This window comes from Sapajus apella, unplaced genomic scaffold, assembly GCF_009761245.1.
Source record: "Sapajus apella isolate SASKATOON/1434 unplaced genomic scaffold, GSC_monkey_1.0 scaffold66, whole genome shotgun sequence".
Lineage (NCBI taxonomy): Eukaryota > Metazoa > Chordata > Mammalia > Primates > Cebidae > Sapajus > Sapajus apella.
This window is the reverse complement of record NW_022437006.1, coordinates 10,688,736-10,715,104: the sequence shown is the minus strand read 5'-3', so window position 1 is coordinate 10,715,104 and position 26,369 is coordinate 10,688,736. Positions and strand designations below refer to the sequence as shown.

Below are 26,369 nucleotides of genomic sequence, written 5' to 3'. Positions count from 1 at the left end.
TTCAGTTACTTAGATCACCTGAAATGTACATATGATTCAAAGCATATATTTAGATGCTTTTACTTTCTTATTTGTGTTTGTGTGTGTGTGTGTGTGTGTGTGTTCAGTCAATTTGCTAATGAAGATGCTGAAAGTCAGAAATTCCTGACAAATGGATTTTTGGCGAAAAAGAAGCTGGCAGATTATGGTGATGAACATGTAAGTGAATCTATGTTTTCAGGCAATAAACGGGACTGCGGGTGTCTGATCTACCTAGGTGTCTGTGGGAAAACAATGTGACTGAAATTTTCCAAGCCTTGATCAGCACATTCTCTGTTTATTCAGGTCCTTACTGGAATAAGGGCTTGTTTTTTCCTGTTCGCCATATGGCTGCATAAATCATTTATGAAATTTATGTGTTTTGGGGGGAAATCATTCTAACCCAAAGGTAATCTGCAATCATACATGTTTTTCCTTCTTTATGTGACTCCCCTTGTAATTTTTATTTTTACTGAGGCCTCTGCTGAAACCAAGCACTGCATTCCATTGAAGATTACATGCTTTTATTGATGTTGAGTAACAGCTTTACTCACTGTAATTTTATCTTAGTCTTCAATTTTGGACTGTAATCTGCAGAAAAGATAATGTGAGAATAAGGATAACCCCCAAAGGTTTGCCCTTTGGCAAATGCTTGCTTATAATACATCCCTTCTTCTTCAAGCATCCCGGAACCACTTCCTTTGGAATGTCTTCATTCAACCTGAGTAATGCTATCATGGGCAGTGGGATCCTGGGCTTGTCCTATGCCATGGCCAACACAGGGATCATACTTTTTATGTAAGTGAATGTGTATGTCAACATTTGGTGATGAAGTCTATGCATACCTGGTGGCTCTTTCAGTTGACAATCTGAAGTTTGGTCTTTGTAAACATGAACAATCTGAGAAAGTATTTGTGAATTCCTTTGGCTTTTAGATAGAATAGTAACCTGAGGAAAAAGTCAGAGGAGGCTAATCATGGTACTTGGTCACCCAGCCATCCCTAATCCAATGGCAGAAAGTTTATGTGCTCAACCAACCAAAGTGCTAGAGCAGCCTCACCAGAAGAATTTCATTGTTCAGTAGATACTTGAAATAATTTGGTGTTTAGCAGTCAAAAAGATCTTTCCCAGAAGCAATTTTGTCTCATTCTTAGGAAAGAAACAACCAAGCCTAAGAGCCCTGCATGCCCTGGCCCCACTTATGTCCCGTTCCCTGTGCCCCTGTGTGAAAGATACACTGGGCACAATAAGCCTTGTCTCCATCCCATCAAGATGCCACATTCCTTCTCACCACCAGGCCTTTGCGCATTTTCTTGGAACCCTCTTCTCTATCTTCTTCACTAGTTAACTCCTCATATGTCAGTTCAGCCTCGCCTGAGTGCTGCCTGCTCTGATCTCCATGACTGGGGCAAATCACCTTATCATATACTCACCACAGTTTTAATGCAATTTGTCTGATTCATTTGGTTAAATATCTGTCTCCCTTGCCAGACATAAGCTCTAGAAAGTTGAGTTCATGTCTGTTTTCACTTACCAATGTCCCTATCCCAAAACCTAGTGCAGTGCCTGGTACAGGAAATATTTGTTGAGTGACCAAACCCTATTCCTAAACCTATGCACTTTCACCAGACTTGTTCAAATGCTGCCTAAAAGCGGCATCTGGTAGTTGACCTGTAGGGTGGATATAGCACTGTCTGTGACGGACAACAATAGACATTTATGTGCATCACGTACAGCCTGGTATTTTCCAAGATAGAGTTGGCAGCAGTGGAATTCTTCACAAGAATAAAGTCTGATGTTAGACACCACTGTGGACGCAGATCCTAATTCCAAACGTAGTGCTAGAGAGTTAAATAACTGTCTAAGAATGCAACATTTATATAATAAATATGTACTATTTATGTTCTGAATATCACATGTGATTAGTAATCACACAGCTATTTGAGGGCTAAGGATCAGGACTATAAATATTTATATTGTGTTAGTGCTTTGATTAAACTGTTTTATGTATAATATTCTTTAGCTGAATGGGTTTTATATCAACTTTATTTTTATATAAGCCATGTTTGAGATAAAGTAGGTTTTTTAATAATCTGAATTTTAATAGCTGTATATATAGTCATATATTTGTATGATTTTGTAATGTGCATTACCTCTAAGACAAAAAAGCTGCCTTCCTTTATCAATTATACATGCCATTAAAATTAGTTAGGAAGTTACAGATCACTGATGAATAGGCAACACTTACCCCAATCTTAGAGTCACAGATTATTTTCATGAGAGAAGAATATTCCATTTTTTTAAAATGAGGGCCTCATTTCGGGCCTATAAACATTTAGCAGATTAATTTGATCAGAACAATTAAATCACTAAACATCATGAAGTGTGTTTTGTGTGTCTAAATAGCACAGACTGGATTAAGCTTTCTCTCTTAATTTATAGCAAGTGACACAGTATTTAATTGGTTTTACTGTTAGTATTTTCTGCAGAGAAAGTGCATGTTTAGAATATAGGAAATGCTCATTATTTTTCCAGGGAACAAAATTATATAATCTGAATTACATTATTCCTTAAAAACAGTTAAGTTCATAAAGCGTATGGAAAAACACAGTAATAAGTCATTGGTTAGACACTTCTGGCAAACATACTTCATGGAAAATAAGAGCAAAATATAGTTACAGGGGTCATAAAATTTATAATTCATGGTCTAAATGTACATTTGTAATATTGATTTCATTGGGAATTCCAAAAGAGTAGATCAGTTGTGGGGAAAGTGTGTTTTTCTAAAAAAATAAACAAAGATAAAGCCTTTTTTTTTTTTTAAGTTACAGGTAAAAGTTAGTATTGTTCCTCCATTTATTATGTAGATGCTTCTATCAACATTCTTATTTTTGTGCTCCAAGTCTTAGATTTGGAAAAATACCATTCAGCATAAACATAAAGAAACCATAAATGCATGTGGACATGCAGAGGGTCCTAACAGCAGAAATGACTCTGAAAGCAAAAGTAAAGGAACCTTCCTGCCCCATCTTTAGCTTTCTCTGCTTTCTCTACTACATATGCAACTGCTTACATTTTTTATCTAACGCACAGGATCAGCAGTAAGGCAGCTCAGATTGCATGCTTTGGCTTTTGGATTCCTAGATTTCAGATTAAGGTTTAGTCAGGCTAATGAATAGTCCTTCAATTCTAAGTGCTGATGTGAATATCATGCAAATATGATGTGCATATTCCCATGTGCTAAGTAGATGTAGCATTTGCTAATTTTTCTGTACACTTAGCATCTAAGCTATGAACCAGATTCTACAATTGGGTAACATTATAAAAAAGTTAGGGACTTCGGGTAGTAGATTTAGGCATGTAAAACATAGCAAATTCTATTTCTATGACTTTAAAGGTTATGTGTAAAGTTCTGAAAGAATTTATCAGCTTCCCCCAAACCCACATACTTTTGGAAATTTGATGATTAAAAAGATTAATGTGATCTTTTATTGTAACATCTAATATAATTACATCTTTTTTATTATAGAAACTTTATTACCTACTCTCTCTTCCCTTTACAGAATCATGCTGCTTGCTGTGGCAGTATTATCACTGTATTCAGTTCATCTTTTATTAAAAACAGCCAAGGAAGGAGGTATGCTACTGCTTGAGTCCAACAACATTCTATTTTAATTCTCATAAAAGAGTATTTCAGTCTGTTGCTTCATAACCTTAGGATGATTGTAGTCAGTTTCACATTTCATTTTCTTCTGAGCCCAGTGACCTGATCTCTCAATGTTTTTAGTTGTTTGGGCAAGTGAGAGGCAGGAGTGAAAGTCAACTGGCTCAGGTTCAAGACAAATAGGAAAAAAAGACATTTCTGATATATGATAGAAAGAACTGTTTTGACTTGCTACGTGCAGCTAAAATAAATAAAGCCATTGCTTCTTATTTGGAGAACATTTTAATATATTGCTTACTGGTTTTTGAGGTTGCATCTTTTGCGCTTGTAATTTCTATATGAAGTTTATTTACATGTTTGAGACTTCAGTGTGGAGTTATATAACAAAAATATTTTAGTCATTAAAACAATCTTTTTAACAATGCTATTTTATCTTATATTGTAGGGTCTTTGATTTATGAAAACTTAGGAGAAAAGGCATTTGGATGGCCGGGAAAAATTGGAGCTTTTATTTCCATTACAATGCAGAATATTGGAGGTAAGGGGATATATTTATTAAAAACAACCATAAGAAAACTTACGGCAATGAACAAGCACTTTAAATACAGATTAAATTGCTGCTTAGAGTTCTTAAATTTTAAAACTATAGTTTCTTAAATAGATTTGTGTCCCTCGTTAATTAAAAACAGCAATATCTAAGAATGAAATAATATATAAAACCCTGCCAATTGAATTCTAGAATTAAAATATAAAATAAAAGCTTTCTTGATTTTTAATGTTGTTATGGCATGAATTATTACTCTTAAAAATGGAAGAATTTGTGCTTATTTCTTCATTGCCAAAACAGTTGATTGATGTTTTGTATGTGTGACAGAGTTTGTTTTGCAAAACTGAGAAGTGGGTTTCTGGGGGAACATAGCCAAATACTGTGGTCCTTGAGACGCAGGCTGCACTGAGCCAGCCCAATAGGCAGCATCTCTAGAAGTTTACTAAGGCAAATGTCTGGCTAGGCATCAAATGCACTATAAACCCAGGTTTGTTGATTCTATGGATTCTTATAATTCCCACTGAATTATCATTTCCAGTGTAGGGCCTTGAAATATATATTTTTAACAGTGTTCTTGTTGGTGTGTTTGCCTACCAGCTTCATACTGGTTCTGTTGTGTCTTTGGCCCTCAGAAGGCCTCAAACCCATATATATTTCAGATGTCCCACTGGCTGCTTCCTGACACATGATCCCAACTGTCTCCCCACATAGTGACACTTACTCCCTCACCTCCTACCCAGTCCCTAAACCTGCTATTCTATTTCTCTGACCTTTCTTTCCTCAGTGAATACCACCAGCAATAATCCAGTTTCTGAGCGTAGAAATCTGGATGTCGGTGTAAATATTTCCTTTTCCCCAACTCTGCATTTCCAGTCAAATGCCACATCCTGTTCATTTGATCTCTTGCTTTTCTCTTGAATCTCTCCTCACCTTCCCCCCTCATGACCACAGCCGATCACCATTTTTAGCTCAGACTATTGCAGTGGTCTTCTAACTGGTCTTCCTGCCTTGAGTTTCCCCTGCTCCCAGATAAACTCTAATTTATTCTCCAGATAAACTTCCGCAAATTTAAGGCTGTTTCTGCTTTTGTTATGCATAAAATTCTTCAGTATGCCCTTATTATTTTCAGGGTAAAACGTAAACTCATTGGACTGACACAGGATCTTCATCTAGTTCTTCTGCTTATCTTTCTAAGCCTTTCCTAGCAATTCCCATATCTGTCTGTCTCTCTCTCTCTCTCTATAATCTGTCTATCACCTATCTATCTATCAATCTATTTATCCATGATCTATACCCTACGTGTCCTGTGTCAAACCATAACAAACTATATTTAGTCCTCCAATAGTATTATTTTAATATGTTTAAAAATCCTCCATGCCTTCTTTGCATATTTGCACAGGTTATTTTCTCCATTTTAATATCTCTCAAAGTCCTCCAACCCTAACACACACACACATTTTCTCTCTCACTCTCTGCTCACCTGGTATATTGCTTCTCTAGACTGTTAAATACTAAAACACTAGTTTCTCTGGGCTCTCATGGTCCTGTTGGTATGTATCTGGTATGTTACAGTTTCTAAAGGATATTTTAAAACACTTGAATAGAAATAAGCTTTTGGAGAGTGATGACCCTTAATTTAAGTCTGTTTCTGTCACTGTCTGTGACCTTGGGAAGATCACTTTACTCCTTTGTCTAATGTTTTCATGTATAAAAATGACCTTAGAAAGGCCATTTTACAAAGACCATTCATACATTTTTCAGGTGTAAAAATGACCTTACAAAGGCACTAAAAATATTATAAAACAAATATATGCTGATTGTAAAAAACTAAAATGCTACATAAATATATAAATTACCAAGAAAAGTTTGCATCAGTCACCCTCAGAAATAACTACTCGTAGGTTTCCCCATGCCTAATTTAAAAATGCATTGAGTATTGTTAATATTGGATCATCTTATGATACTGATTTTTAGCTTTCTTTTTTTTTTTTTTTTTTTTTTTTTGAGACGGAGTTTCACTCATGTTACCCAGGCTGGAGTGCAATGGCGCGATCTCGGCTCACCGCAACCTCCACCTCCTGGGTTCAGGCAATTCTCCTGCCTCAGCCTCCTGGGTAGCTGGGATTACAGGCACGCACCACCATGCCCAGCTAATTTTTTGTATTTTTAGTAGAGACGAGGTTTCACCATGTTGACCAGGATGGTCTCGATCTCTTGACCTCGTGATCCACCCGCCTCGGCCTCCCAAAGTGCTGGGATTACAGGCTTGAGCCACCGCGTCCGGCCAGCTTTCTTTTTAAATTTAAGAATATGCTTTGAAAATATTTGCATGTTATTCTTTTTAATGATTTTTGAGTTTTCCATTACACAAATGTGGCATAATTGGTTTATAATATCCTTATTGATGAACAGTTGGATTGTTTCTAATTTTTCACTGCCATAAAAATGCTACAGTGAATAACTTGTATAGAGATTTTGCAAACAGGCAACCCACTTTAGTAAATAAATTCACTGGAATTACCGAGGATTTCTGACTGCCCTGATAATGGATAGTTGGTAAGCAGATAAATAAAATTCAACTGTATCTTAATGATTTGTGTTTTTTTAAAAAATTTATATGTTGACACTATAATCTGAGGTAGAATTTGGCAGTAATATCAGAATTATCTCATTCATTTTACTGGTTTAGAGCCATGTGCATATAAGCCCCCCAAACCCCAACAAATAGACCACTTTACATTTGTTTCAAACTCTCAACCTTACTAAGGTTTAAAGTATCAAGCATTTCATAGGATCACCTTATAATTGGTCTAATTTAACAACTGAAATAACCAGGCATAAGCATAGTTAGCCCTAAACTCAACAAGCTGAGTGGCAGCAACATCATCTGTGGTTCAGAGTATGGCCACTACTATGCTTCTAAATAATGGAATAAACTATAAAGTGGTCTCTCAGTCAAGCCACACACAAGTAAGAGGTGTGACTTTAAGCGAGTAAGATGAAATTTCATACCATCATCCCAGAAAAGTGCTCTTGTTTTGGTTACTTTATATGATTAGTTGATATTTGGCAAAAGGGAAATGACTTGTGTTTCTGTATTTAACATCTCTACATTTAGAACATTTAATTTTCTCAATCCCCCCAAAATTAACATTTACCACAGATGTTTTTCCCATTGACAGAGTAATGTCAGGATCATTCTGAATTTTTGAAGACCAAACACATTAACATCACTGACATCACTGAAAGTCAGCAATTAATAGCTCTGACATTGAATGGTACCTCACCAAACCAGTTAATCAGACATATCTCCTGTGTTCACGCTATGTAAGATTTAGCTTTAGCCAAGGTCTTTGCAAAGATTAACCAAGTAATGTGTACAGAAAATACATCCAGTATTGTAAAAATCATTTCACTTTGATAGTATAGAAGAGGTGCCAGCCCTTCTGTTTTACATGTGGTCTGTCCTTTTCAAGTTGTGTGATCATGGATGTGTCAACTTAACATTTCAGAATTTTTATATCTTCTTCTGTGGAATGAGAATAACAACATATATCTTGTCATCTCACAGGATTTGTCAGATGATCAAATGAAGTAATGTGCAGAACTAAACAATGGGGGAATTATTATCACCATTGTTACTTTCATTTGAAGTAAAGAAAATATTTTTAAACTCAGTAGTTTAATTTACAATTTAAGTATGTGTTTTGAAGTGCCTGTTAGCAAAAATTCACTAGAAGGATGTAGCACACACTTAGTTTTCATGTAAATTTGTGAGTTCTATCTTTAACTGAATCTTTTGGCCATGTCTCAACAAACTAGTGTTATCCTTCACCAAAGGGACGAACTTGAAAAAGGTGTGATGTATAAATTTTTACAATTGTAGGCAAAATTATAATGTTATGCATATGAATACATATTCATTTTTTCAGGGAGAGGGCTTGTAGATTTCATCAAGAAATCTTTCACAAGAGCAGGTGATCACTCATATATCACTTACCTAGAGGCTCATGAAATTTTGCCACTTTCTATAGTTCTTTATTTGGCCAAAAGGAGAGTAAGATGCAGAGATGAAAAAAACAAAAAACTTCTTTGACAAAGATGGGGAGAAGCTGTCATCTCTTGTATTCTTTTATCATCCAGGAAGACTTTGGTTTAGACAATAAGTGGTCTGAGACTATGTGCTCCTCAGCAGATCCCAGAGGACTAGATTGGTGCCCACTTGCAGAAAGCCAGAGGGGATGTATTGACTCTGCAGATCTGCCCTTTGATTCTGCCATCTCTCAGCTGATCCATGCCTTTTGTTGTAAGACCACTGCCTGTTATAGGCACTAACAGGCACATTGAGTATGGGCTATGGTGATTTATAACTAATGAGGGCAGAACCTTAGAACTGCAGCTTCACTGTAAACTTTGGGGCTGAATTCAACACAGAATCAGCCCTGATACTGTTAATAAAAGTCCACCTGCAAGAGCTAGAGGGTCAAATGTCTATCTTGGAAGATAACTTGAAAGCAGTGCCAAATACACAATGGCTTTTTTTTTCCACTTGGGGGATTAGATGTTCATCTTACTTATCCCAAATGTCATGACTCACTTGCATGTGACTTCAGTGCTATGCACACCATTAAGCTGTCACATTTTCCATTTTAGCAATGTCAAGCTACCTCTTTATCATTAAATATGAACTACCTGAAGTAATCAGAGCATTCATGGGACTTGAAGAAAATACTGGGTATGTCTTACGTTCCCTCTGTGACGTCAAGTGACCCATTCTACTTGTTCTTTTCTGATTCTAATATCCTTGTTTCTCTTTCTCTTCTAGAGAATGGTACCTCAATGGCAACTACCTCGTCATATTTGTGTCTGTTGGAATTATTCTTCCACTTTCACTCCTTAAAAATTTAGGTAAAGATATTTTCTAACTAAAAATATTTTTATTTCACATTTAAATAGGTAAGCTGAATGTAGATGCCGTATTCACCTTCCAAAATTTTTCTTCTAATGTCTAGGTTATCTTGGCTATACCAGTGGATTTTCTCTTACCTGCATGGTGTTTTTTGTTAGTGTGGTAAGTGATGTGATGACATGATCCTTGTAAGTTGGTTAGCATGAGATGTTTTTGTGCCTAAATTAGTGTCCTCATTTTGTTCAAGCACTTCACTAATATGAAATAGTTCTTGTATCACAGGTGATTTTATTGTAGACTAATTTAGAACAGAAAAAGAGCAGCGATGATTTAAAGATCATTGATGTATATCATCAAAGCCACTACTAATGGTATGGTCTAGGCACACTGGGCATATATTGAGAAAAAAGGAACACTTCAAGCAGGAACATGACAATAATCCAGAATTTCGAATAATAGAGGAGAGTCCCAGAAAAGAAACAAGAAGGCTATAGCCGTATTCACATGAATCAACCATTCTCTCCTACACATTCCACCCATTAAGAGAGGACAGGCACAGTGGCATTAAAGAAGAAATCCTCCTTTTCCAGGCCACTGACAAAAGAGAATTTCTTGCACTATCATGAATGCCAAAATTTATAAAGCATTTCCCCAAAGAGGTAAAGGAGAAGGAAAAAAGTTTTGATGGCCCATGTTACCATTAGTTTGAAGAAATAAAAGATATGAAATGTAGCAAGGAAATGATCATCTTTGTCATGGAAAGGCATGAAAGAGGGTGGGAAGGATTCATATAAAATATTGTCCTGTTAACTCTAAGAGGCAGGGCTGCCAACCACAGTTCCAACTCTTCCCTTAGAACAGAGGCTAGAGGGAGTTTACTTTGTCCAGTCTAAAAGGAACCCAACCGAGTTCCCTCACCACCCACCCCATAAACCACACATATGGATTCTTATTTCATTGTGTTTTCTCAAAAGGCTGATTTATTTTTCTTTTTTAATGACTGAGTCTAGGTGATTTACAAGAAATTCCAAATACCCTGCCCTCTGCCTGTTTTGGATCACAATGTTGGAAATCTGTCATTCAACAACACACTTCCAATGCATGTAGTAATGTTACCCAACAACTCTGAGAGTTCTGATGTGAACTTCATGATGGACTACACTCACCGCAATCCTGCAGGGCTGGATGAGAACCAGGCCAAGGGCTCTCTTCATGACAGTGGCGTAGAGTATGAAGCCCATAGTGATGACAAGTGTCAACCTAAATATTTCGTATTCAACTCCCGGGTAAGTGAGAGGTCCAGGCTTCTAATGAGCCTAGTTATGTGTTTTTCTGAGTTTTTATTCAAGAAACTGAGATGACCGGAGATCACTATCTATGTTGAAATGCTAAACATATGGTGTTGTCTTTGTTTTTCAGACGGCCTATGCAATTCCTATCCTAGCATTTGCTTTTGTATGCCACCCTGAGGTCCTTCCCATCTACAGTGAACTTAAAGAGTAAGACAGCCATCATTTTAGCATTCTAATTTGCTTTGAAAATCCCCTCATATGTTCAAAGGTTCTTTTTTTTTTTTTTTTTTTTTTTTTGAGACGGAGTTTCGCTCTTGTTACCCAGGCTGGAGTGCAATGGCGCGATCTCGGCTCACCGCAACCTCCGCCTCCTGGGTTCAGGCAATTCTCCTGCCTCAGCCTCCTGAGTAGCTGGGATTACAGGCACACGCCACCATGCCCAGCTAATTTTTTTGTATTTTTAGTAGAGACGGGGTTTCACCATGTTGACCAGGATGGTCTCGATCTCTTGACCTCGTGATCCACCCGCCTCGGCCTCCCAAAGTGCTGGGATTACAGGCTTGAGCCACCGCGCCCGGCCCTCAAAGGTTCTTTAATAGAAAACACAGTTTATAGCTTCCTCGTCAGAGGAAGTATGTACTCCATCCACTCCTCAGTAACATGCTTTAATCAGAAAGGTGGGAATCAGCCCACCACAGCACTACATTATCTGCTTTTTACTCTCCTTTCACTCCACCTTAATGGTTCAGGGGAGGGATTCATGGAAGGTAGACAAGGAGCCAATGGTTGTAATCACTGTGGCAGATGTTGGAAATTTAAATTTGAATTTTGTTGGGAAGAAGTGATGTCAACTGGACTAGAAATGATAACACCCATAAAGACCAAAACTTAGGGTTCAGGCAGCCTTGATAAGCCACTGATATCATTTCCAGTCAGCATTTAACACTTGTCTAGAACACATGCACCACAAGAGATGTACCAGTATCTGTCCTTCATTGTTTTATTTGTACAGTGGAGTCACTGGCTAGAAAATCTTGTTTCTTCCAGCTGATGATGTATGATTCATTTGTATTCTTTTTCCTTTGAAGTTGTTGATGTTTGCTTGGGAACAAAAGATATGAACTCATTATAGCTGTTTCCCTCTTTCCCTTTAGGGAGGGTATCATATAATAATTCTCAACTTTTTAATCCAGATATCAATAATCTCAGCTTCATTCTCACTAAGTAGCAAAACTTTCCCCATAAATTCTGATTTACCTCATAAAAAATTTCAGAACACTTTCAAGTATTTTGATGTCTTTGATTTACTTTGAAAATCATGTGTAGCAGTTACTCCAGAAGCCTGACTATTGAACTTTGGCAGCCGGTTTCCTTCTAGAATGGTTTCCAGAAGATTTTCAGGGAACAGTGTCAGGCTTCCCAGTAGTCTGGACTCTTGGCATTAGTACTTTACTGACTAGTAGGTTCTTTTCCTCAACTAAAGTCATCTCATTATGAAATGCAAAAGCTTTCTATGTTAGGAGCCTGTTTGATCTTTATGTTAATTACATTCTTATTACCTGGGCAGGCTTACTGACCAACATGAAATAGACTGTTCCTCTTCTAGGGAAATGGTTGTTTTTAAGACTGAAGGAGTAGTGTTTAAGAAAAATGGAAACGAATCCTCATTAGCTCTTAAGATAAATTTAAATCAACTATAAGTTTATGTACTAGAAATATGTCTTCACAACGAGCAATACAGATACATATTTTATTATTATTTTCATTTTAAAAAGTGATTTTTAAAAAATAAGTTTAAGAAACAAAGCTTGGTGTTCTTTCTTGTTCCAGTCGGTCCCGGAGAAAAATGCAAACAGTGTCAAATATTTCCATCACGGGGATGCTTGTCATGTACCTGCTTGCTGCCCTTTTTGGTTACCTAACCTTCTATGGTAGGTCACTCTGTGAAAGTCATTCTCTATATGCAAATCCTGGTTAGGCTGATCCTTGACCTGGGTAGGTATGATTTTTTAAAGATTGCCTTCTATAAGCATGATCTATAGATGACACATATTCAATTAATATATTTTAGCTTTGTCACTTGACCTGAGGAAATGGGGCCTGAATCAGCCTGGTTAACAAGTTACAACAATTTGTGAATTAACACATATTTTATAAAAATTGTCCCTCAAACGAAGTTATTTTCCTTCAAGGATAGATGACATTTCTTTGGCTAGACTCCATAGTCCAGCTCAGGCTAGAAGTGATGAGAATGAATCCACTTGCATGTAATAAAGCTCCTTTGATGGAATTACTAACTGCCAAGTAAATGGCAGTGAAACTGCAAAGTCCTCAAGTTTGAATTTGCCTCCTATTTACCAGTCAAGTAAAATCTGGAAGCTTGGGACTTTAGGTAAAATTTCTGACATATCCCATTTTATTCTGTTATACCAAATGATTTCCTAAGAAAGGGGACATGATAGAATTTCCTTCAATCTGAGAATGTACTACCAAAAAAAGAGTGACTATGGCCACATTAGATTATGCCTGCAACATTTCCTGTCTGTCATCTTAACAGTTCACAAAGGAAGTAAGACTGTACTCCTGCTATGAAGTCTGGCCCCACAAACAGATTTCATGGAATCACATACTGACCTTGTAGCATATGTTTACATGAATCAGTGTATCAATATAAATATATTTTTTGTATAAACCTCTTTTTAAAGTTTTTAACTTAAATTTTTTTTTCTTTTGACTTGGTAAATTGAATTGAATGTATGACAGATTATGGATTAAAAGATTCAGGAGTAGGCCACCATTTGCCTAGATTTTCTTTCTGTTTGACTAATACTTAACTATTAACCAATCACATGCTTTAGATTGGGCCTTAACATTTTCCTGGTTGTGAAATAATGAATGTCAAGGTCAATGCTACTAAGTATTTTCATCCCCTTTTTTTTTCTGATCTTGAGGCAAAAATCCAACTACATTTGATTCCATAAATATTTCCTTGTTATTTGTGTTGGAATTCTGAATGACTGTGTTTTCAAGTAGGGCAGCTTCTTCATCTTAGAGTAGTATCCCTTGGGAGACCCTTTAAAATTTATACTAATTTGTCCTTGCATGCTACTTATACTTAGTTTAATGAGTTTCATAAGACAAGCAAAACTTGGAAAAGCCCAATAATATATGTTTTAGTGTGGTGATGGAGTCATAGATGTTGAGCTTGAAAAAATTGTAGCAATCATTCATCCTACAGTTTACATTCTGGGTTTATAACCTGCATCAGGAGTGGCTGGGCAGGTAGGGGCAAGGGAGGTGGTAGCCTGGGAAAGACAAGATGTGGGGCTTGGGCCTCCCATCCCCTTCAACAAAAGCGCCTCGTTCTCTGTCTGATTTGTAATTGCTTCTATACAGCAGAGATAGATTTATCACAATGCAAATGAACTTGAGAGGCTCCTTATTTTGTATTATAGCTCTTGCAACTTTATAAGCTTCAGGACCTCTTTGTTCTTTTGAATGAAGGTTGCATAGCCAATGAGCTCAGAGGTAAGACCAGAGGTGCCTGGATTCCCAGATCTGGGTCTTTTCCACTGTTCTGTGTTCTCTCTATAAAATGTTGTTGTAAGTGACAAGTGCTGATTTGACAACACCAAGTGGACTCATTTTCTTTCTCTTATTGTAGGAGAAGTTGAAGATGAATTACTTCATGCCTACAGCAAAGTGTATACATTCGACATCCCCCTTCTCATGGTTCGCCTGGCCGTCCTTGTGGCAGTAACATTAACTGTGCCCATTGTCCTTTTCCCAGTAAGTACATAAGGCTTTTATGAAAGAAACCTATTTGTCCCCATAAATTAGTACATGTGTTCTACCTTGATTTGGATTTAATTATAGTGTGAGTTTGCAATTGCAATGCCTGAGGATAGTATTATTTTCCTATAGCATTTTGGAGCCAGTTAAAATTGGCTATTTAATGTGTAGGTAGAGCAAGGAGTTTTAGGTGGTATTTTTATAGTGTAGAAAAAAATCATGAAACTTATTTTTAAACTCAAATTTGGAAAATTGAGCTTGAGCTTCTGTCTTGTGGATTAGTAAAACTGAGTAGAGTTCATATAACTTCGGAATCTTGAAAGCCAAAACCATATTAACTTTCAAATCATACTGCATTTCATCCCAGTTTTGAAGGCATTTCATTTTTTTTTTCAGTTTGTTGTGCTGCAATAATACCCAAAAGTTGCCTTATTTAACCTGATGCCTTGAAGGCTAATGAGAAGGGGATTCATGTTAAGTAAATTATATACCAGAAAAAAAATTTTCAAAAAAATTATTCTATCCATCACATATCTCTCTCACACATGCCCTCTGCCAGACTCACACCAGGTCACCCCTCCTTGGCATTTGTCATTGGCATCAGTTTGTTCTGAGATCCCAGAGCAGAGCTTGTAGTGAAGATTTGGGCTGCATGAGTTAAAACCACCGCCTAAGGATAAACACAGGTCTTCACCTTCCTGCCAACTCTTCTTTCATAAACACTGAATTTACTCATTCATTTGAGGAGGCAAAAATAAGCAACACAGTAACCAGCACTGTCCTGGACATAATGTTCCATACAGGGCTGGCATATGAAAACTATTTCTATAATGGCACTGTGGTCAGTTTAAATGCAGCTTGTGTGCTGAAATATATTTTGGCACATTCCTTTTTCATGAGTGCATGAAATTAGATCCGTATTACTATGGCGGCTAATATTTTACTCTTAAATCATGTCTTGCCTCTAATATAGCTGAAAGTATTTCAGATGACATACACATAGCTTTTGCCTCAAATCAGTTCCATCTTGGGTATAAGACAGAAGACAACTATAAACAGAAGGTATATGATAGGGTAAAACTGCCAGGCAAACAACTTCACTGAGAAAAGAATACCGGGAGCCCTTGTTTTTATGTGTAGAAAAATTACTCACTAAATTTTGGCACAGTGTAGGCATTCACATCATTGTAGAACTAAAGCATAAGAAATCCGTGATGTGCTTCTGTATTACTTTATTCATACTCATATAGTGTTTTCAAGCTATGATCTTAAGGGATTGCCAGACTTGGCCATCATTGCACAGACAGCTGGTAACAGTTCAACTAGTGCAGCCCATAGCCTAACACTGATGGCTGCAATTATTGTCATGGGACTTAAAAGTCATTTACTGATGAACATTTCACTTCAGCACTGAAAATCCAAATCTCCCCTCAGAAATTCTTACTCTATGTGAGAAATAAAGCACTAGTAAAAATCTGACCATCAGGAACAGCAATAGTGTGTAAACATTAGGTGTCATTAGAACCAAAGTTGACCATGAGAAGCAGAGTTCAGAAAAATGACTAACTGCTACTCTTCATTATGTATTTCCACTCAACATTAGTATTTATAAAACATTTTGCACATTATCCTGTCCTCACTCTTGCAATGTTACATTTAAATAACCTGTGTAAGTGCTCCCCTGCCCCAGATTTATAAATCCCTGGGGACTGGGGATGTGCACAGTGACTGGCACAGAGGGTAAGCCCAGTTGTGCTTGGGAAGAAAAATGGTCTCCAAATGAATCTTGTCTTGTTTTGAAATGTATAAACTGCTGTTTCTTGCAAAAGCATAGACACTCTTTCCCTTGGTGACATACATGTGCCCTGAATTCAGTTATGTTGAGGATCTGGGCTAAATGAACCAAACCTCTTTATAGATGATGGATACATAGAGATGGTGACAGAGAGTGGTCTAATCTCCTTGCATGGATGTCAATCAAGACCTCTGAGGCTAAAATCATTTTTTTTTCTTTACTGAAATGCTAAAAGTTGTTATTGGTGCATTTGCTTGTTTATTTCATATAACTTAGGGCTCGGATTTTCAATGTGTCAAATGCATGAAACTGTCAGCATGGTTTTCCTGACAGTTTATTTCATTTAAGGAACTCTTGAACAATAAGAAGTTGATTTATTTGTCTTGATATCTCCACATATAAATAATAAAACAAAAAAAACTAATCTGGATTAAAATCTATCAGCTTTAGATATTATTTTGTGTTCTCCTTCTTTCAACATGACAGCTGGGGTCTCTTTCTTAGGAGCCTGAGAAGATATGACTGGGTTTTGTTTTTCCTTTACTTCATTATTATCTTTCTTTTCTCCAGTCAGTTTAGTTTTTTCCTTTTTAGTAAAAGGTGCATAGTAACTGCTTGCAATATTTGTTGAACAAATGAATAAATGAATGAATTAAGGTAGTGTTTTCACTAGCAGCCCAACATTTCTTTCTCTCTTAGTAGTGGATGGGGTCTCTATATGGAATGGCAGCTCCTTCCAGAGGACTGATCACACCATTTTCAGCTTGTGCTTCCCTTTATGCAGTAAAGTTCCCATATTTCCATAAAGAACAGGAAACCAAATAATCCTAATGGACATATTATGAACACACAGACTCAAATTTCACCTGCCATACCTTTGAAAAATGATCCCTACCTACTCGTATTCCATCTTATAGTTAAAATTATTCTTTTCACTTACGTTGCCTTCAGATCTTCTGTTTTGAAGTGTTTGTAGATGTCAGCATAGAAATGCAGCATATATTGCTATGAACTGCAGTGGAGTAGTGATTGGTAGGTACTTCCAACATCCTTGCCCTAAGCCAACCTGCAAAGTGAAAGTGTAAGCTACATCTAAACAATGGGAGAGGATTAAAAAAAAAAAGAGAGAGAGAGCTAAGACTCTCACTTTCTCCTGTGCTTCCACGTTTTTGACCTTCACATTGTGTCACTGCATCAGAATACAGCATCCTCTCATAGGCTCCCGTTCAGGACTCTCCCTCTGGAAATAACAGATGTTGTCTCTAGAGCTGCCTAGAACCTTAATTGAATCACTCTGGGTCAGAGGCCCTGGATGGTGCTGCGGACCTCCCTGACCCACAGCATCTGACCCACATTTCCAGGTTCCTAGTGGTTTGTGTCAATAAAGAAAAGGACACATAGTTAAGTGGAAGAGCAGATGAGGCTCAGTGGGAATAAGCCAGTGGCCTGTCCTGGCAAAGGTAAACAGAACTGCAGAGGGCCTTTTGGTCCTAGGCTCCCTCCTCAGGGAAGCACTTTAACATGGAATGACCAGTAAGTTTGCTTCTGGATCTTTTCCACCGCCACCACTAGCCTGGTACCTCCCTCCCTCTTTGCTCTGTTGCCCTCTTCAGGAATGTATTGGAAACTGCCTTCAGTTCTGTTTGGGATTTTCTTATTCCTTATTCACAAAGAGGAGGAAGCTTTCGTGTTTATTCCAACCATTCTACCTATTATTCTCATAAACTTTCTGTGCTCTCATATCATTAGGCCAATGTTAGTCTTTCTGAGATCCAGGAGATCGCTTTCATATTCAGAGGCCCTTGACAAATAGGACTGCCTCTAACTCACTCTAACTCAGCTTACTGACTTGAATGCACCATTTTAACAAATGACTGAAAAACAAACTCTGAGTATTCTCTGAAAATGAACCTGTATTTCATACTTGTTTATTCTATCATTTTAACACTGTGAAACAAATTAAGTCCTCAAGCACTATGTATATAACATAAAAACCTTATTTTAAGTCCACTAATTGGACCAGTTTGGACAATATTGAATAAATACTAATTGCAGATCATAAGGTAGAATTATAGGCTGATGAGGAAAACAGTATCACACCATTTGCTTTCCTCAGTTTACTTTTCAGAATGAGTTTCCTAATGTTCACTAATCCAATATTTAAAATCCTTTACACAGTTATTCTTAAACTATTTCCAGAGACTATCTGGTTTGTCATTCTAGAAATGAAATTGCAGTTTCAGCCTAAACAGATGGCTTTAATTTCTGGTGCAGTGGTATGAAAGGAATGTCACATGAGAAACTGCAAGCTATTTAGTTTGAATTTTTTGTTATTCATACATGTTTCAAAATACATTTTACATTTTCTCTCTTATTAAATGAGTTCCCATCTCTGCAGCATTAAGTGACTTCAGAACTAAAATTTTAAAGTGAAAAATCAATCACAGCATTTCCAAAACTGTGAACTCCTAGCTCGACTGAAGTCTTTACTTATTGAAAAACTGATAGAGTAATTCCACTAAGTCAAAAAAAGTGTCCTCTAAAAGATTCCAAAGATAAGAGTGTTTTCAACTTCGTTAAGGCGTACAAACACAAATGTCACTCCCTCCCTCTGTGGGCACTTTATCCAGTTACAACAGAGTAACTTGAGCAGCTGAGCCTCTCTTGACCCTTCCCCTACTTATTTCAACTGCTAAAATAGGGCTGAAATCTGTCAAGAACCCTGAAGAGAAGGAAAAGATTTCTACTATTCAATTTAATTTAAGCTTTTATTGAGTGCCTGCTGTGTGCACAACACTAAGCTAGAAAGTCTGAGGAATGTTAAGATTATTAGGTCCTATTCCTTGCTTTTTGTAAACTTACAATCTATCAATAGGGAGAGGTAAACACGAGAGAAAGAGAAAGGAGCAAACACAAAAACATCAAAATTTTAAAATGCCAGATGGCAAAATGTTAAATAAAATGCAAACTTAAGGAAGACCTAGATTTGTAAAAATTTCTTTAACAGTCTTGTGTAAATCAATTCAGTGCTTGCTGTTAATGTCTAATCCAGTCTGATGAGACATGAATAGTGATCAACAAGGGTTTTACTGTCTTTCTGAATTATGTGTCTTACCTGTTATCTCTTTCTGATTGGGATTATTTTTAACAATAAATTCTGAAAACTAAGAAAGTGAACACATAAAATATTGTATTATAAAACACACCAAGAAAAAATGACACTCCATCTCAAATATCAAAAGTTAGCATCAAAACTGCACAGCAAGATGAACGTATAGTCATGTGTTGCTTAAAAATGTGGCCATATCCTGAGAAATGCATCACCAGGCAACTTTGTCATGGTGCAAACATCATAGACTGTACTTGCAGTCTAAATGGTGGAGTCTACTATACACCAAGGCTATAGGGCATAGCCTATTACTCCTAGGCTACAAACCTGTACAATATGTTACTGTACTGAATAATGTAGGTACCTGTAACATAATGCTAAGTATTTGTGTATCCAAACATAGAAAAGGTACTGTAAAAATAGAGTATTACAACCTTAGGGTATCACTGTCTTATATGTGGTCTGTTGTTGACTGAAATGACTATACTTAATACCACTGAACTGTACACTTAAAACTGGTTAAGATGGTAAATTCTATGTTATGTATGTTCTATCATAATAAAAAATTGAAAAAAAAAGCGTCAAGATCTTTTCTGGGAAAAAAGAAAAGGAAAGAAATGTTTTAGAGTGATGAGAATATTTGAAATAGTAGGTAAAGTCAAAAACAAAGAAATGATCTCACCTTTGAACTTTCTTGTTCCAGATTCGTACATCAGTGACTACACTGTTATTTCCCAAAAGACCCTTCAGCTGGATAAGACATTTCCTGATTGCAGCCATGCTTATTGCACTTAATAATGTTCTGGTCATCCTTGTGCCAACTATAAAATATATCTTCGGATTCATAGGTGAGTTTCAGAAGGGCTTTAATTTGGTCAACCCAAACTTATTGCCTCCTTAAATGGTGGGCAGGGAACTAGTGCTGGGTCATCCAGATCCCCTTCTTTCTCAGGTTCACAGATTCCCATTATCTCTTCGAGGCTCTGGTGGTTGAGCTGGTCACTTTCTCTTCCTCCTAAGTGACACTGGCAGCCACCTTATAGATTATTTAGTCCAGCTGCTTTTTCTGACAGATGAGGAAACCAAGCCCATAGAAGTCAAGTCATATACCTTGGTGTGGACCCAGGATTTTGACGTAGGCATTAGCTGTGTCATCAGGAAAAGAGAAAGATAGATTTTACCCACCAGAAGCTCTCTGAGGTCTATGAGTATCAGCTGAACATTAAAAGGCATCTTCAGAGGAATAGAAGGTTGATTTTGTAAAGCATATTATTAATATTTCACATAACTGCATGGTCTGTTTTCAGTCTGATTGAGGGGTTACTTAAATTTTAAACACAATCTAAAACTTTGAAAGAATCATGTGTAGGCAACTTGAAAAGTAAGAGATGGATAGGGTGCATCATGAGTTCAGCCACCTTAGTATGTATTTATATTACTAATCCCCTGTAAATTTGTATTAAATTCAGCCTTTTATTGCTTATTATATGTTACATATACTTATGCAGCTTTGATGTTAGGTACATTTTAATTATCTCTATAAACACATCTTCTATGAATAAACAACCAAGATGAGCTTATGTGACTTAAGTATGTGTTTTTAGTGCTAAGTATAGGATAGCTTTATATTTGGTTTATTTAAAGTGTGTGGTGACATATCCTTTGCTGGCTAAGACCTGCTGGGTGAGACATTGACCTTGCCCTGTGTTTCTCTTCTCAGGGGCTTCTTCTGCCACTATGCTGATTTTTATTCTTCCAGCAGTTTTTTATCTTAAACTTGTCAAGAAAGAACCTCTTAAGTCACCCCAAAAAATCGGCGTAAGTAAACCTTGCAATTCCTTCCATTATTGGTTGTTCTTCAACTACTTAGAATAAACCGGAAAATACACATAATTCAGAAAAATGAATCAACGTATAAGAATCGAAAATCAAAAATGGTCTAGAACTCTCTGGTAGCAGAGAAAGGAGGTATATTTCTGAAACTCAAATGATTCTACTGAGATTCCTTCTCTTCAAATATCAAATATCCCGTATTGAGTCTGTCATGTATGTCAAATAGCTTTGGCCCTGGAGATCAGAGTCACCTGGACAGTCCAGAGACTCGAGAAGCCGTGTTCCTGCGGCGAGCAGCAGCCGCCCCCGCCCTATGGCCCTGCGGCCCCCTCACCAGGCCCTCGTGGGCCTCCCTCTGCCAGGGCCCCCTTTACTATCCATGATGCTGCCACCAATGGCTTAGGCTCCAGGGCCCCCACTGGGCTCCATGGCTGTGCTGAGGCCCCACTCTGGAAGAGCCATCAGCACCCCAAGAGCTGGGCCTAGATCTGGGGCTAGACCTGAAAGAAAAGGAAAAGGCAGTGGTGGCGGTGGCGGCGGCGGCTGGGCTGGTGGAGGCTAGCGCGGCTGTGGCCGTGGGGGTAGGAGGTGCCCCAGCTGGCCCTGCAGTCATTGGGCCTGCCCATTCCCCTCCCGCTGCCCCTGCCGCTGGCCCTGCCCATGCCCTTCCCGCTGGACGTCGTCCGAGGCCTCCCGCCCCCGCTGCGCATTCCTGAACTTCTGTCCCTGGGTCTTCGGCCCTGACCCCCTAGGCTCATGGCTCTCAAGGTCCCAGAGCCCCTGGGTGAAGACAAGAAGAAGGGGAAGCCAGAGAAACTGAAACGCTGCATTCGCACAGCCGCGGGGAGCAGCTGGGAGGACTCCAGGCTGCTGGAGTGGGACGCAGAAGACTTCCGGATCTTTTGTGGAGATCTGGGCAATGAGGCAAACGATGACATTTTGGCACGCGCCTTCAGCCGCTCCACATCCTTCCTTAAGGCCAAGGTGATCTGTGACAAGCGCACAGGCAAGACCAAGGGCTACGGCTTTGTCAGCTTCAAGGACCCCAGTGACTTACGTGCACGCCATGCGTGAGATGAATGGGAAGTATGTGGGCTCGCGCCCCATCAAGCTTCGCAAGAGCACGTGAAGGACTGGAACCTGGATGTGGTCCGCAAGAAGCAGAAGGAAAAGAAGCAGCTGAGCCTGAGATGGGGTTTGTGGTCAGGCACCCGCTGCCATCTGGCCCGGCGCTGGCACATTCCTCAGTTCTCTTTGGAAAATGCCCAGCTATCCACCCACCCCCCCCCCCAAAACCAGTTTCAATATATTTACGTTCATTTCAAAAAAAAAAAAAAAGCTTATGTGTCTTTCCCACAGGCACATAAGCTTCATGTGCATAGCAGTGTCCAATACCAAGCTGCTGTTGCACTATCCATGGAAAATAACGCAGGAAGGAAGTAGGCTCCCTACTGGTGTTATGAAATAATTTTAATATTTTGATCATATTTCTTAGGTTTGCAAAGCCAAAGGAAAGATGTTGCTTTTGTTTTCCCCTCCGTAGTACTCTGTTGGGCCTGGTGTGGACCAAGATCCAGAACAGAATCATTCATTATTCTGTTAACCTCTAAATATAAAATACAGTCTTATTAAATTAGGGAGTATATATTTCTTTTCCATAAGACTACTATAGAAACAAATGCTAGAAATAATTGTTTTTCTAATAAGAAAATATTATTCACTCCTTAATAAAGTCATATTAAGGCTTGAAAAGAATATTTCTTACTGAATTACTCTGAATTTTTACCTTGTAGTCATTTACCTTTGGGATATTTCAGGGACTTCAGGGTAGTTTGGTATCAGAAGCTCCACCCATTAACTTGCCCCCAAATATTAACTCTGTGTAGTCCATCTTGCTTAGACTTTTACAGTAATGTGAACTTGGCAAATTACTTGTCCTGTTTGTAACCTATTTTAAGTTTGACCAATTGTAAAATGAGTACAATTATCTCCTAGACCCTTTCTAGTGAAAATTTCTTAGTTGTTGCTTTCTTATACATAGAATTAGGAGGTTTAAGTATGTGATAAAATGTAAGGCCTCTTCTAGTGTTCAAATGCTGAGGTATTTTATATGTAGGAATGTACATATATCCTTATATGTGTGTGTGTATATTATATGTATGCACACACACATATATACACTTTTTGTTGCAACATCTATTAAGCTTTTGGTTTTGTTTGCTTTGTAAAATTAAAATTGTATCATACATGTTATTCTTTTATGACCTTCTCTTTTTCACCTAAAAGATTTTAAGAATTCTCTAGGTTATAGAATCTTTTCTTGTCCCTTGATTTTTAATAATCACAGGGTATTCCATCACTTGATATACCAAATCAATTAAGTATTACTGCATTGTTAAACCTTTAAGTTGTGTCTCTCCACTGCATTCCTTTTCTTTCTCCAACTAGGATTCTAAATTGACTGATTGGTTAGGCCTGGGCATCTGAGCTATTAACAATAATATGACTCAATGTATAGATCAGATTGCCACATTATGTAAACAACTAAAAAACAAATTGTACTAAGTATGGTTTCTGTGTTTCTAACAAAGTCTTTCTGAATTACAGGCTTTAGCTTTCCTTGGGGTTGGAATCATCTTCATGATTGGAAGCATGGCACTCATAATAATTGACTGGATTTATGATCCTCCAAATTCCAAGCATCACTAACCCAAGGAAAAATACTTTCTTTTTCTATTGGAAATGGTTGCAAGTTATACTCCAAAAGACATTCGAATTATCTTGATTGGAATGTTATTCATCGGAAATAACAGTAAGATTCCAAAAACGTTTACCAGTAATATCACCAGGCACCTGCAGAAGAGAATAATCACTGTTTTTTTTTTTTTTTCAAGGATGGCTGTGTATGAGTTTAAAATAAAATCTGTGGTGCACATTTCTACCACAGATTTTACTAGAGCAGTGTGAAAGGATGAAGATGTATTTTTGATGCTTTACAAGCAGAATAAGGGTAGCTGCATGTAACAGTCATCAGATAGTACTCTTTCCCCTGCTGTCTCCTTACCCTGCACCCCCTAAAAAAGTACCAAACATTTGTATTCTCAGAACATCAAACAAAAATGCCCTGGTGGCAAAGCTATCGCCATTTAATGCCTTCTCGCAGTCTTGCACCAAACACTCTGGTCTGTTTACTAACAGAGGCAAAAATTATGTCTTAGGAACTGTTCCTGTAAGGTACATGAATAGTCAGACTAGAGCATCTTATTGTCAACAGCAAAATAATATTTTGCCCATCCTGTTTGTGACATTGAGTCAGTGACTCCTTCAATGGATTTTTGGTGAATGTTAAAACATTTATATTTAAATGTTAAAACACTAAATATAGAGAGGGGCTTTATTTAAATCATAGAGCAACAACAAAAATGACGCTTATAGCTAAACTGCCTGTTCTAGAAAGCATCCACTTTTTCATGTTATTCCGAAATCCTCTTGTCATACTTTTGTCATTGAACAATGCTCTCCCTCTCGTCTTCCATCCTCATTCAGAATTTTTAGAAGACCACAATTCATGTGGAGATACACTACCCAGTATTGTTTGATACATTTTTATTTGATAAACATTCAGTGCAGGAAACTGTGATTTGCTATATGTTTATGTATATAATCTTATTCTGTAGTCATCAGAATGTTAATGTATGGTACATTTGATTTTTATTTTTTACATATGTAGTTTTCTTTCTTCACAGTCAAAGCATTTATATTATTGGGGTGGGGGCAGGGACTTAAGCTGGTGGGCTCAAAAATCCATCCATATGTTATCTGTCTACAAATGTCTGGGGATAATTTAAATTTGAAACCTAAGTTATAGACAGTTCGGTAATGCTCTTCTTCAATGTTTACAATAATAGGATAATCTACAAGAAAATAAGTTCCTTTTTGCAAATTATTATCAATACTAAAGTTGTTATTTTCATTTAGCATGTCTAAAATAGGATTTAGTTCAGTTTAGCTCACATAAGTGTTTGCTGACATTCATTGACCATTTAATACAATGTTGAGTGGTTCTCCATAAAAGTATAACTGCTGACACTACAAAGGAATGCACATGATCATTCTCACTCCCTTCTGTAACAAACTTACAAAAAATGAATTTAAAAATTCCTACTCACAGCCTAAAATTTCTACTTTTTTTTCAAATTATAGTAAGAACATTTGTTGTGTATATTTTAGTAAAGCCAATTATGAAATACAAGTATCATACATGTATGATACTACTAAATCACATTTCAATCGTTTTTCTGGACTATGCCTAAGAAAATATATTGGTTTTATGCATTATTTTCTAGAGGCATAATACTGTTAAATGGTGCACTTTTTTATGGAAATTGAGCATTACTAGAAAATATCATAACTTTTGAGCTATTATAATTTGAAAAAAAAATCTGCCAAATAGCATCTTTAATATACATTTACATGTTCACTCAGGTAAAGAGTATATAAAAATAGAAAGTGGAGAAAGGTATCTTCTGAATGTTAGAAATGTTTATTCTGAACATATTTACATGTAAATAGCAAAGATTAACACAAAATATTGGAAAACTATAAATGCAGTGTATATTTTGAACGATTTACATTTAAAATTACTAATTTGAAAATATCAATGTGTGCAATTATACAAATATTCAAGAGCAATACTATAGTGCCAAATAATAAAGCACCATTTTTTCCTCATAACCATGATTAAAATTCACATATACTACAGGGCAGACATACATGTGGTAGCTTGTGCTGATTAATTTAACCCCTTTGTAAACAGATGAAAATTCTATTTTCTTATTTCATTTATAAGATGACTGGATGTATTGGGAGCCTTCTTTTTTATTACAGAAAGTGTATATTGGTATATAATAAATGAAGTTTTCAAATGACTATGATGTTGTTTTTGTTCTATTGTAAGAATGTTGTGTTATTGGTACATGAGACAGGATTTAAAATCCAAATACTGTCTTTCTTATATTGGCATATATTCCATTTTCATTGTTACCTTTGACACATAACTAACATCTATAGCCATTATCATGAAAATAATCACCATCTTATTTTGGCAAAATATATATGTGTGTGTGTGTGTATATATATATATATATATACACACATATGTATATATAATCCTAAGTTATTATGATGATTATAATTTTGGCATCACATGTATACCACCTAGAATGAATGTAGAAGAAATCAGTCTCTTTATGGTTAGTTAGAAAGAACCTATTGGAGATGGAAAGTGAGAGAATAGAAGAAACATAAGAATAGTAAAGTAAAGAGCAGGGAAATATGGGGCAGGGAAAACAACAGATGAGTGCCAAGGATTGGTTATGAATGAACAATTAGGGGGATTGATGGGTCATAG

The 26,369-nt window shown here is 37.1% G+C and overlaps 1 protein-coding gene and 1 pseudogene across 3 annotated transcripts in view; both read left to right on the top strand.

Moving 5' to 3' along the window:
• SLC38A4 (solute carrier family 38 member 4) overlaps positions 1–25,888 on the top strand; it is a 79,971-nt gene extending 54,083 nt beyond the window's left edge. Inside the window, exons 3-16 of one of the 3 annotated variants that reach the window (XM_032248395.1) lie at positions 108–198; positions 701–816; positions 3,582–3,655; positions 4,128–4,220; positions 8,883–8,964; positions 9,055–9,137; positions 9,242–9,300; positions 10,149–10,424; positions 10,558–10,637; positions 12,261–12,361; positions 14,095–14,219; positions 19,830–19,974; positions 20,847–20,944; positions 23,567–25,888. In XM_032248395.1, coding sequence (XP_032104286.1) covers positions 108–198; positions 701–816; positions 3,582–3,655; positions 4,128–4,220; positions 8,883–8,964; positions 9,055–9,137; positions 9,242–9,300; positions 10,149–10,424; positions 10,558–10,637; positions 12,261–12,361; positions 14,095–14,219; positions 19,830–19,974; positions 20,847–20,944; positions 23,567–23,668 — 1,525 coding nt within the window. In that variant the 3' untranslated portion in view covers positions 23,669–25,888. The remainder of the gene's footprint in view (positions 1–107; positions 199–700; positions 817–3,581; positions 3,656–4,127; positions 4,221–8,882; positions 8,965–9,054; positions 9,138–9,241; positions 9,301–10,148; positions 10,425–10,557; positions 10,638–12,260; positions 12,362–14,094; positions 14,220–19,829; positions 19,975–20,846; positions 20,945–23,566) is intronic. The other 2 variants (XM_032248397.1, XM_032248396.1) reach the window with 2 other exon arrangements.
• LOC116530342 lies at positions 20,951–23,565 on the top strand (annotated as a pseudogene).
• Positions 25,889–26,369: the final 481 nt, after the last annotated feature.